This window comes from Artibeus jamaicensis, unplaced genomic scaffold (assembly GCF_021234435.1).
Source record: "Artibeus jamaicensis isolate MK-2021 breed Jamaican fruit bat unplaced genomic scaffold, CSHL_Jam_final contig_908, whole genome shotgun sequence".
Taxonomy (NCBI): domain Eukaryota; kingdom Metazoa; phylum Chordata; class Mammalia; order Chiroptera; family Phyllostomidae; genus Artibeus; species Artibeus jamaicensis.
In genome coordinates this window covers 7727046-7740803 of record NW_026522009.1, presented here as the reverse complement: position 1 = coordinate 7740803, position 13758 = coordinate 7727046, and the positions used below count along the sequence as shown (strand labels likewise).

General features: G+C 34.2%; 1 protein-coding gene across 1 annotated transcript in view; it reads left to right on the top strand.

Annotated features, from left to right (window-relative positions):
- Nucleotides 1–13758, top strand: part of LOC119052681 (transmembrane protease serine 11F) — a 66532-nt gene that overhangs the window by 31774 nt on the left and 21000 nt on the right. Inside the window, exons 3-4 of the mRNA XM_037150035.2 lie at nucleotides 5766–5917; nucleotides 9445–9563. Coding sequence (XP_037005930.1) covers nucleotides 5766–5917; nucleotides 9445–9563 — 271 coding nt within the window. The remainder of the gene's footprint in view (nucleotides 1–5765; nucleotides 5918–9444; nucleotides 9564–13758) is intronic.

The following is a 13758-nucleotide window of genomic DNA, read 5'->3' as shown; positions in this document are numbered from 1 at the left end:
AAGGGCACAAGTAGATCAAATTTGAGAATTCTGTAATAAGACTCATTTAAGCATGAAATGACTATCTTCATTTTCATGACTTTATTTGTAATTTATTATTCTTTAATGTAGTTAAAAACACTGATTTTTCTGATTTTTATATTTCATGGGATTTTTAAATAGCTTTGTCCCATGGATTCCCACATTAAGATGAGAAATCTAAAACACATATCTGGGTTGGGGTTTGAGAGACTGGGACGCGTCTTACTCAGATAACAGCGTCTGCGCTGTGCCTAACAGAAAAGACACTCGTGCCATTTAATGCACAGACATACGCTGAAGGTAGCCTCCTTCTGCATACTTCTACATAAACTACACCAGCTAGAGCCCTAATGGATTTTTCATAAAAACTTCCATCCTAAGAAGAAGTCTATAAAAACAAAGTGGAAGAACAACTCTATTTCAATTGCTCAAATAAACTTTTTAAAAGTTCAAGATTGAACTAGTTGTAGCTTCTCTCTAATAAGCCACTGTTATATGTTCAATGATCGGCCATCTCTGATGTACTAATATGGTAATCACAGCTCATTACAAAATATGATACAGTTCCTGGGAGGGGCCAGGCTTTCTCACTTATTTATTTAGGTATGACTACAGTGCTTATTATCAGAGATGCTGCCTCTAAAAGAGGACATAACTCTCAGGAGTAATTGATAGTCCACACAGGTGGCACTTTGAAGAAGCAACATTACAGGTTCTGTTTGCTCTCTTCAGCAGAATTCATGACTGTCTAGGGATAAAGGTGTAAGACCAAGCTTTTCATACGTACGTCTTTTCTGTCCGGGATAATGAGCTGAGTTGTCATAAGAATGAAATAGCAGCTTAGACTCAGGAAAAATGTAAGCAGGGGCTACCTCTGTAAGAATATAGAAAATATTCTTTTTTCTACTAAAGAAACAAATGCTTCTCTTATTGACAAAATCTTAAGCCATGAAATGTTCAGTGGTTTACAGCTGCCTCTCCATAACATTTTTTTCCAATAGCCAGCTCATCCAACAGGCCACGTTATTTTTCAATGCAAGCACTTCACACACTTTCCATATGCCAGAAACAAACATGCAACCATTCTACACATGGCAGATCTCTTTTTATTCTTCATGTCTTGGCAAAAATGTGACCTTTACAGAGAGGACCTTCTTACTCACTCTTTCCTAGTATTTTCCTCACCTAACTCAATCCATACCTTCTTATTTTTAATCATGGACATTGTAGTCATCTGCATCCTCACCCTCATCAGCACTTATAAAGATGTCTGTGTTTACTAGTTTTACCTGCCTCCCCTTTCATACAATGAGCACTCCAACAGCAAGGACCATGTGTTTGCATTTGATTCATTGTGTGTCCAGTAAGTATTAATACCTAAAACATAGTGCATGTTTATGAAATCATTTTCTTTTGAGTATTTAATAGTAGCACTTATATTTTGGAATTCTTTAGCTTTTGTATGCAAATTTTTTCTAGATCTAGGATCTAGACTGCATTTCTTTATTATTCTTTCATTTACTCAAAGAATGACAAAATTCATGTAAGGAATTATGTTAGATATTAGGATTCAAAATTAATACAGTAATTTGTTACTTTTCTCCATGGTATGTTTTCTGACAACTCCTATTTCTATAGTTGTTCAGAAATTATGAGTTATCTCTACATGATTTTTTAAAAAATCCTCACAACCACCTTGAAAAGTGAGGGATATTATAATCCTAATTTAATACACAAAGGGTTCTTCGAATTAGAGACATTAGGATAACAGAGTCAGTATGTGACTAAACAAGGTTTGAACCCTTGGATTTCTGATGTTGAATTTTATGCTTTTATTTTAATTGTGCTGAATGGTTAGTATGTAGAACCAATCTAACTGGTCTGAGCATTTTTGCACTGAAAACTAATAGATTTATATTCTCAATGTTTATGCATTCAGAGATCAGTTTATTAATTAATTTTGCAAATTAAAAACTATGATTTTCATAAAGAAAAATATATGAATAACTTAGAAAGTAATTGTGTTGAACTATAGATAATTGCAAAAATATGAAATATACTTTATTATCAATTGCCAGATCATCTGAAAAATTGTATATATATATATATTTAAATTACAATTTTGACATTTACTATTATTTTCTATTAGTTTTAGTGTACAGCATAGTAGTTATACATTTATATAACTTACAAAGTGATCCCTCTGATAATTTCTTTTTTAAAGATTTTTATGTATTTATCTTTAGAGGGGAAGGGAAGGAGAGAGGGAGAGAAATATCAATGTGTGGTTGCCTCTCATGCATCCCCCCGTTGGGAACTGGCCTGCAACCCAGGCATGTGCCCTGACTGGGAATCGAACTGCGATTGCGTGGTTCCCAGGCCCATGCTCAATCCACTGAGCTACACCAGCCAGGGCCCCTCTGATAATTTTAGTACTCACCTGGCACTATACATAGTTATTACAATATTATCAACTATATTCCCTATGCTGTACTTTACATCCCTGGGACTACTTTGTAACTATCAATTTGTTCTGAAGAATTATACTTAAAGACCTAAAACAGAACAAAATGAAGCAAAACAAAGCAGTTAGCTCTGTGAAGGAAATAAACAGGATTACCCCCTGATTCTTTACTTGTATTATGTACCTGTACTATTTTGGATCCTAACAAAGTCACACAAGGTTTCTATTCTTCATTTTACAGATGAGACTAAGTCTAGAATTGAACTAACTTATTAATGTTAGAAAAACTAGGATTAAAACCCATTGATCTGTATTTACTTCCATCATAAAAACTCAGTCAAGTTTGAACATAATACCAATATTTTCTACTTAACTTTAAAAACTTTGCTTTAATGGAGGAGTAAGTTTGAGTTGCCCTTTCCATCTCCATTTATGTTTCCCATTTTTATTTTAATTTTACTTTATCAAGAAGAGGCCTTCATTGTTGTCCTCTGGCACCTTCAAAATGACCACTAAATCTATAAGTATTTTCTCTTTCTTTTTGCTATATCGAATGGGATTTTTTCTTGATTTCTGCTTCTGCAGAAAACTACACAACACTGAAGAAAGAAATCAAGGAAGACACAAACAAATGGAGACACATATCATGTTTGGAATATATCTGGATTGGAAGAATTAACACCATCAGTGTCCATACTACCCAAAGCAATTTACAGATGCAATGCAATACCTATTATAGTACCAATGACATATTTCACTGCTAAAGAAAACAGTATTAAAATTAAAAGAGAACTAACTGTATAGGAAGACATATTTGCCAATGATACCTCAGACAAGGATTTAATCTCAAAAATATATAAAGAACTTATATGACTCCACTCCTCTAAGAAAACAAGCAACCCAATTAAAAAATGGGCAAAAGACTCCACGGAGGGCATACAGAGGATCCAGAGGCACATGACAAGATGCCCAATATCGTTAGCTATCAGAGAGATACAAATTAAAACCACAATGAGACACCACTTGACACTGGTCAGGATGGCCATCATAAACAAAGAAACAAACAACAAATGTTGGAGAGGTTGTGGAGAAGAGGGGACCGTAGTTCACTGTTGGTGGGATTGCAGACTGGTACAACCACTATGGACAACAGTATGGAATTTTCTAAGAAAACTAAAAATGGATCTGCCTTTTGGCCCAGCAATTCCACTGCTAGGATTATACCCTAAGAACCCTAAAACACCAATTCAAAAGAACCTATGCATCCCAATATTCATAGCAGCACAATTTACAATAGCCAAGTGCTGGAAGCAACCTAGGTGCCCATCAGTAAATGAATGGATCCAAAAACTATGGTACATTTACACAATGGAATTCTATGCAGCAGAAAGAAAGAAAGAGCTCCCACCCTTTGCAACAGCATGGATAGAATGGAAAAGCATTATGCTAAGTGAAGTAAGCCAGGTGGTGAAAGACAAATACCACATGATCTCACCTTTAACAGGAACCTAAACAACAAAACAAACAAACAAGCAAAATATAACCAACAACACTGAAATAGAGAACAGGCTGATGGTGTCCAGGGGGAAGAGGGGAGGGAATTTCAGGGGAAAAGGAGAAGGGTTTACAGGAACAAGTATAAAGGACACATGGACAAAAACTAGGGTGGTGGTGGAAATGGGAGGGAGTGGGGAGGACTGGGTGGGTGGGCTGGGATAGGAGTAAAACACAGATAACTGTACTTGAACAACAATTAAATAAAAAAAAAACACCACTAAACCATCTTCCTGTCTGCACTTTGGCTCTAATTCCCATTCTCTTTCATTCCTCTGTGATTATTCTATTTTCTCAGTCTGATTAAAACCTTTATTGGCCCTCATTCCTGCAGAGTCCATTTCTAGCTCTTTACTTGGGGTTATGACATTGCCATGATCTGGTCCAGCCCACCAACCTTACCATATCCTTTTTCTGGTATGGCAGTGCTGTGAAAAACTTTCAGTACTTTGGGAGATCATAAATTCTTTGAGGACAAAAGCATATTTTATGTATGTATTTTTATTTGCAGTGCTAGTTATTAGTAATGAATGCTGTCTTACATCACTAGTTTTTAATTTTGGTTTTGTTTAGTTTTTATTTGCCCCCCCACATGCTATTTTTCTTTTTCATTTTCTATACTTGGAGAACTTTTATCACTCAAAGTTTTAATCATGTTGCCTTCTTAATAAAATCTTCCAACACTTACAGCCCTCCAAAAAGCTAACTGTTTTCTCATACAGTTTTATTTTGGCACAGTTCACACTACACATTAAATAATTGTTTTCACATCTGTATCTCTATTTATAGTGTGGGTATCCTAGGGGCAAAGAATAAATCTTAAAAATGTTATACCTCTAGGACAATAGAACAGTTTCTGAAACATTACTATAATATGGTAGGTACTATTCTAAGGACTTTTTATGATCTCATTTAATGAATAAATTTTAAATAGGTATTTGTTAAATAAAATTAAAAACAAAAATGCTTCTAAATATCTTACTTGCAAGATGTTATGTACTGAATCCCATTAGAGGGTTCAGAAAATAAAGTAAATAATTACACCTTTCAAGTTGGAGAAAGACAATTTAAATGGCTTAAGAAATTTGGGGTGGGCAGGTAGTGCCTAAGTTGGACAGGTAAGAGTCAAGTGGAAATAAAATGTCTTCCTGGGAACTGGAGTCTTCTCAAGGACAGTTTAAGATTTGCGACTTATGGGGAGGTGCTACTAAAATGTGAAGAACCATGATTGGGTCTTCAAAAGTAACATTGTGACTTTTAAAACAAGCCATTAAGAAATTGTAAAAAGTATTAAATTCAAGAAGTGTTCATATTAAGATATTTTATCTTTACTCAAAATTGATGAAATTATTATATAACTTTATTGCTACAACTCCCACATTAAAATATGAAGATATTATTTATTAATTAGCTTTTCTTCAATTGAGTCTTTCTTTGTATTTCATCCCCTGCATTTCAAATTGCCAATGCATCAGACAGAATAAAGTGGGAAGATATTCCCATTTGAATGTCAATATGAGTAGATATTTAACTAAAACTTATACTGCAATTAGCATGTTGGGAGAGAAAGTAAATTAACATCTTGTGTTCTTTTCAATATCTAAGTAAACTCTTCTGGTTTAGCAGTATAAACTATTTTCATTGAGTGAAAAAGCAAGCGAACAGAGTACAATCATAATGAATATTATTTTGTCTTAGTGTTTACTGTTTCCTTCTATTATCACAGACCACTTGAATTTTCAGAAGCTGATTACCCTCAAGTTGAGTATCAAAGAAGACAACAATTTTGGGACCCTATCCGGCTAACTATTTTCACATTGGTAATAGTAGCAATCATAGGAATTGCAATTGGCATTGTTGCTCATTTTGTTGTTGAGGGTAAGTATCCAGGTCACATTTCTATTGCCTAAGAGCTCCATTACTTAATATCTTGAAATTCTCTGTTGTATAAAAAGTGCCACTTGCATTATATTAATATTTTAATTACTAATCTTTTACGGATGTTAAATTATAGTTTGCTCCGGTATTGAACTCTTTGTTACATATTTCTATCCAGTGAAGCTTGCAACATGGATAGACACAGCTAAAAGAAATACATATCTAAAAAGAGAAAGAATGAAATATTATCTTCACAGTAAAGATAAACCACATCACGTGCTGAGTTTAACATACTTTTCTCAAAATCAATACATTTAGCTGCCCCAAGAAATGCTGATGATATGAGAAGAGTTACCTAAAAATATTTTAAAGGGTTAAAGACCAAACATTGTTTTTGAATGAAAAAGATTATTTCATGACAGGGGGGAGAAGAAAAACTTGAGAAATAATTTTACCTTATGTGTAAAAATAGATTGTTAATATCACAGTTAAACAAAGTGACAATCCACTAAGATTCGTTTGATATTTATAATCACATGTGACTGAGACTTTGCCTAAAATTTTACAGAATCATATGACTTACAACTTAACCTTTGGATTCTTACTTATCCTTGGAATTTCCACTTTGATTCACCTTTTTTATTAAATCAAAAGAAAATAAAATATTCTAAAATACAATCCTATTGGAACATAAAATTGTATAACGATGTTATAAGTGTTTTCTGAGTTTTGTTTCTACTCAGTACTGTTGCAGGAGACAGCCAATGTTTTGTAGATAGCTTTAGATAATCTGATTTCGATATTGACTACTAATATTTCATTATCTTAAATGTACCATAATTGACTTATCTATTCAAATATTCCTGAACATGGGTGGTTCCAAGTTTTAGATATTAAATACTGCTAGGAACCTTTATATATATATATATATATATACACACACACACACACACATATATATATGTATCTGCATATATATATATATATATATATATATCTTAGTACACCTGTGTTACAGTTTGTCTAGGGACCATATGCAGATGTAGGATTGCTGGGTGGCTGGGCATGTGACTTTTTTAATCTTATAAATAGTACAAAGCTTTTCTACCAGAGCTGTATAGGAGCTCCTGTTGCTTCATATATACATATGACATTTGCTGTTGGCATACATTTATGTATTTGCTAACTTGGTGTACATTGTAGTGCTATCATTGTAATTTTAATTTGTATTTTTCTGCTTACTAGTGGACACCTATCCGTTTCTTAACTGACCATTGAGATCTCCCTTTTTTGTGAAATGAATGTTCACATCTTTTCTCCATTTGTTTATTGTTATCTGTTCTTTCCTATTGATTTGGGTAGTTCTTTTTGTATTCTGGATATATATTTATTGTCAGTTGTATGTGTTACAAATATGTTGTGCCAATGAGAAATATAATGGGAGATATATCTATATATATAAAATGATGATACCTTCATAATTGTATAAGGATATTTTGATATTAATGAATGAAGTCACTACCACCATTCACATAAAATATGAAAATAACTAGAAAATTTCAAAAACTGAGTTTCCCAGTTATCTGGTATTTATTTTTTAGTTACCTAGAATTATATAGTGAGTTACATTTTTCAAAAAATATTTTTATAATCCATATAAGTTTTTCCAGGATTATTTAGGATTTTTAGTACATCTTTTGATTTGGTATAAATATGAATCTGTTTTATAAAGAGTTGCACAAAATATTTTGAAGAACATAGTCTTTAGTATTGTATTTTCCAAAAATTCAGTAGCTCAACTTTCTAAGTTTTTTTTAAAGCTTACTGTTTGAAGTTGCAAGTGAAGCCTGAACTAGGACACTATCATGTGTCCTCTCATTCTTCAGTACAGGCTCCACTCCCAGGACTGGAGGAAGTGTGCTCCATCATGAGAGTCAGGGTCAAGTCTAAATGTTTTGATTTCAAACCCAATATATACCAGTTGCGAGAGCTTGGGAATGTTACTTTTTTACTTCACCAAACTTCAAACAATTAAAACAATATTCTTTTAAAAAATAAAGTTAGGCAAAAATAACAATATAAGTTACTTCTAGATGTTAAGGTTACAGATTATTTTTATTCTCTTATATATACTCATCTGTTAATTTCAAAGTTTCTGATATAGCATCTATCATTTGAAAAATGTTTTTAAATGAATAATTAATAAATATAATTAAAAATTAGGATGCTGAGCACAGTGTCATATAGAATGAGCACAGTGTCATTCAATAAATGTTGAATATTGAAACATTTATTTGTTTGTTTGTTTGTTTGTTTATTTGCCCTATGAGGAGCTAAGGTATTGGTCTCTTTACTCACATTACTTGAAATACTGCCTCATTTTGAAATTCAAAAAATCAGCATGTTAAATGCAGATAGTTTGCTCTAGTTTTAATATAAATCCCAAAGGTATTGTGGTAAAGAATATGTCAAGAGGTTGGCAGGATCAAGGTCAAGGAAAACTTCTGTAGATCATTGCAAAGGGTTGAGACTCCTTATCACAGGAAATGGAGAAAAATCAAATTTCTTTAGTTGGGGAAGCAATTTATTCAATTTTTTAATGGAGAGAGATCATTCTGCCACTATGTGGGAAATAGATTTAAGGAAAACAGAACCTGAAGCCAGATAATAATTAGAAAGCTATTACCTTTTCTACACAATGGGATGAGGAAATGAACTAGAGCACTGCTGGCAGTAGTGTTTGTGAATAGAGAATGGATTTTAAAAACGTGGGTGACAACATTGTCAGACCTTGCTGTTTTTTAGGAAGAGATCAAAGATCACCCTGAAATTTGTTGTCTGGGTAATGAAGTAGACTGTAATGGTAGCATTTAAGATATATTATCTGATAGGGGGACTTGCAAAGAAACTAAGAAAGAAAAAAAAAACCTGGCTATTTGATATTACAACTGTAGCCCTTGGCAATGTCAATTTCAGTGGTGTGTCAGTAGAAAATTCAGAGAATTGAAAAGTGAATAGACAAAAAGAAAGTGAAAACAATAAATATAGGCTTCTATTTAAGTAAGCTTATCAGTAATATAGGAAAAAATGATAGCCTGTTCAATATATCTTTAAAATACAGCTTAGCTATGATGCACCTATACTATAATTCTTGGAGAACCTGGATAATTTTTTGAACATTGATAATTTTATGTGAAAATTAAAATTAATTTTGAACATTAAGTAATTTTACTTCCCACAATTACTTTTAATAATTACTTTCCATTGTATATTGCATATCCAATTGTATGAAAATTTTGGTATGCAAAAACACTATAAATGAGGTATTATGAAGGTATATTCTAAGGCATGAATTTTCTATTTTAGCTGAGTACACTTAGGAAATTACAAAATATTTGAAAAATGTTTATAGAATTTTTGCACTGAGAAGAAATAAGCTCATTATGGTAAGCCTATTTCCTGGGTTTAGAGGACAAAGAATGGATTGTACTTAAGCATGAATTTTTTTGTTTATTTTTACCTTCCAGATGATAAATCGTTTTATTACCTTGCCTCTTTTCAAGTTACAAACATAAAATACAAAGAAAACTATGGAATAAAAACCTCAAATGAGTTTACACAAAGGAGTCATCAGATTGAGAGAATGGTAAGCCCAATAGAAATTTTTAAAAGTTTATCAATGTGTTTTCCTGTCTCACTTTGAATGTGGTTGTCATAGGCACTTAGTTTTCCATGCCTCAATCTCTTTTTATGTGAAATAAAGATAATATGGTGTACCTAGGTTATAAGTTCTGAGGACTAAATAACTTGAGCAGAAGCATAGCAGAGCATTCTCTAGCTCCAAATGATCTATTACTGTATAGTTTAAATCCCAAAAAGCACAGTCTGTGGTGAAGACTCTTGGTTAAGCAATTTATTAACCAAAGGCTTTCAGAAAATTCTTTTAAGGAAGTGAGGGCAACAGCAAAGGGCAGAGTAAGAAGCTAGACCAAGATGTACTTTCAGAAGTACAGGCTCAGACTGAAACCTAAATTACTGATACAGCAGAGAGTTGGTTCTGCCCAAAGGCAAGAGGGTTGGGCTATTTGTGTCATAACAACAAGGGCTGTCCAGGGAAGGTGGAGAAAAAGCTACCTGACATCCCAGAAAAAGTTGCTCAGGTCAGACAAGGTCAGGCCTCACGAGAAATACAGGTGTGAGCTGTTTTCAGTCAAGACTTATAGAAGCTGAGGGATGGCTAGGAAATAAATATCTGCCAAAATTCCTCTTTCATCACAGTTCATCATTGCTTAAGTAAATTCAGCTTCTTAAGAAATTTCTTAAAAAGAAAGCTTTATTTGCTTATATGTGATTATAAACAGTACACGTCCCATTTACCTAGGCCTCCTGATCACCAAAGGCATGATCCTTCTTTGCTTCTCTTTCTTTTGTTGCTCCATAAATGACCTCATTCTTCCCCATGTTGAATGGGTCACATTTGGAAGAAAATAACAGAAACCCAATTAGTGAATCAAAGAAAGAAAGAATGGAAGAGAGTGGTAGGTGAGGGGTGAGGGAGAGAGAGGAAAGAAGAAAATAAAGAAAAGAGGGATGGAGGAAGAAAGGAAAAAAGAAGGAAGGAAGGAAGGATGGATAAGACTGTTGGAAAAATCTGGAGATTCATCTGGCTTCAGTTGTGGCTGAATTCAGAAACTCAAACAATGTCCTCAGGATTTTAATTTAAAAAATTATTGTGCACGTGGCAGATAAGACAGTTAATAGCTACATGTTCCTGAGTTATTTACTGAAGCAGAAAAAGACAATCTACCAGTCCTTGGAGGAAAGTATGGAAAACCAATCTACTTGGTGAGATTTGGAATACCTGCCCATCTTTATAACAAATCACTATAACTAAGAATGAAACTGTTCTACCCATGTGAGAAATGAGAGCAGGGGGCAAATTTAACTCCATATGGAAGATACAGGATGACTTCTCTATAGGAAAGGAGGGGTGCTCTCAGCAGAAAAAAGTGGGAAAGTATATACTGACAGATATCCAGTAGCTCTATTTCAAAAATTTTAATCACTGACCCAGATTTCTCTCAACTCCAGACTTGTAAGCTTCATTGTCTATGTGACATTTCCATTTGAATTTCCCACAGATACGTCAGTTATCATATCTAAATTCAATTCTTGAAAGTTGCCTCCCCATCTCATTCCCTTGTTCCCCTTTATTCCCCCTCAACAAATGACATCCCTGTTTGTCTAGTTGCTAGGATACCTACATTTCCCTTGTGTCTAATCCATTCACGAGTCATGTTTCTACTTCTAATTCACTGTCTCCATCCTATATCTAACTAATATTTTTATTTCTATAAGCAAATCACAGTAACAACTGCTTCTACTTCAGGCTCCCTCTAATATTTTGTCTGCACAGCAACTAGAATTATCTTGTAAAAACACATTATAGTATTATTTTGTTTAAAATTTCACGAGTAGTTTCTGAATATACTTAGAATAAAATTTGAGCTCTTCTATGAGTCTTTCTGTTTTGTTTGTTCTAAAGAACAAAATAAATGCTTGTTCATTTATTTTGTTCTGTAGATTCCACATGTAAGTGAAATCGTGCGGTACATGTCTTTCTCTGTCTGACTTGTTTTACTGAACATAATACTCTCTAGGTCCATCCATGTTGTCACAGATGGTAAGGTTTCATTGTTTTTTATGGCCAGCTGGATACTAGACTTGTGGAGGGGTCACTTCGTAAATTATGTAAATGTCTAGCCATTATCTTATACATCCCAAACTAATATAAAATAATGTCAAATGTCAACTATAATTGACAAATTAAAAAAAAGAGATTTCCTGGAAGACTAACAACAACAAACAAGACTCCAAGTTCCTCACGAAGCTCTCCAAGAACCTGGATGTTTGGGCTCTAACAATTCCTCCAACTTTTACACTCTCCTCCTGCTCTACCCATATTGACATTCTTTGGGGTTCTCTGCACATTCTGTTTCTTCTACCTGGAAGACCGTCTCATACCACTGGTCTTTGGTAGCTTACTCCTTTTTATCCTTCAGATATTGCTTAAATGTCTCCTCCACAAGAACCCCTCCCTGTTACAGACCCCCCTTCCATTACTCTATATCACCTCATGGTACTAGTTGCCCATTTATTTAGTATTGTCTATCTGTCTACTTCTGTAGTCTGTGAGTCCAGGGACCCCAACTTTTTGTTCCCTGCTCTTTATCCGGTGTTGTCACAATACCCGTAATATAGGAGGCTTCCAATCAATTATGTTGAATAACAAATAGAAAAATGAAAAAGGGAAGGAAATTAGGATTAGTGAGTCACGAAAGGATGCAAAAGCCAGAATTTTTTCTTCATATTGTTCTTTCCTTACACTGGTGTTTAAGATTAACCATAGTTGGAGAATTCATCATTAATTAAAATGTTATTGTGCACCTACTTTGTGCAAGGCTGGGAAGAATGCCACACTGTATAATATACAGTTCCTTCCTTACTGGAGTCTAAAATGTGGCTTACGTATGGAAGTTTATGCATGAAAAAATAAATATAAACTAAAAGTGTAAATAATATGAGAACTAAAAAGATGATATAACAGTATGAGAGCTACTACAGTGCAGAAAATAACCGGCAATTATATGATCCAAATGATCAGTATTTTAGATCAGAGGAAGGAAAAATCCCTTTAAGCTAGCAGGAAGCTTTCTTGGAGAAAAAAAGGGAAAGGGATTTGTTTTCTTGGTATATTTGCCCTCTGCTGGTACGTATTTTCCTGACAGTACCAGGAAACCTGCAGAATTTGCCTGACTTGTTTTCACAGGTGGATCTGGAAAGGGATCCCCTAGTTGGCATCCAGTAACTACTGATCTTCCATGAGGACAATCTGCATGTAGTTCCCAGCTAGGAGGGAAGGCGCGAGCCCCGTCTTGCCAGAGACAGTAACTGGGTGTCATCTTAGAGCCACACTTTGTTTCAAACATGTTATGTCATTTTTTTAATGCTGGAGATCAAGCCAAGGACTCCAATTGGCATCTGATCTTAAGGAGAGCTTTTCTGTTTTACCACAAACTTACACACTCTTGTTTTAAATAGAATAATCTCCGATAAAAAAAAACTCTGTTCTTTATGGTTTGAATCAAAAAGAGGGAAGGATGCAATTAATTTTTGTAATTTGGGCTCAATGTAATATTAGTGAGTTTTTATTAGAAAAATATAAACATGAGTTAAACATCTCCAGAAACTGCTTACAATAACTAGGCATCTAGAGAGTAACAGTTCCCTTCGCCTCTGCTAAAATGAGAAGCAGCAAAGAGCAACCGTCCAAGAGGTTATCTTTTATGATACTTAGAGTCAGGAAATAAAAGATGTATTGTGTCCCTCTTTAAGAGTTTCCCGCCCTGGGACTGCTCTACCCCACCCACCCAAACATCTGTTATCATGTATGTAAGTAACAGGATTATCAGTGTCACTTATTGGACTTAAGAACACAAAATCTAGGGCCATATTCCCTGGGTTCTTGTGCCAGAACCACTACTTTCTTTTATTCTAGTTCGTCATGCTTTATAACTTTACAACAACTTTACAAGGTAATTATTGTATAATTCCCCTTTCACAAGTGAGGACGCGTAGGCACAGAGACGCTAAATGATGTTTCTACGGTCGCCTCCTAAGAGACAGCTTCACAAATTGATAATGTGCTTAACCACTATGCTGTCACAACCTCAGACTTGGTTATGTTTTCCTAATCCCTGCATGCATGTGCATTTTTGTTTGAATATTTTGCATTATTTTTTAACTTTTCAGTTACAGTTGATATTCAATATTGTGTTAGT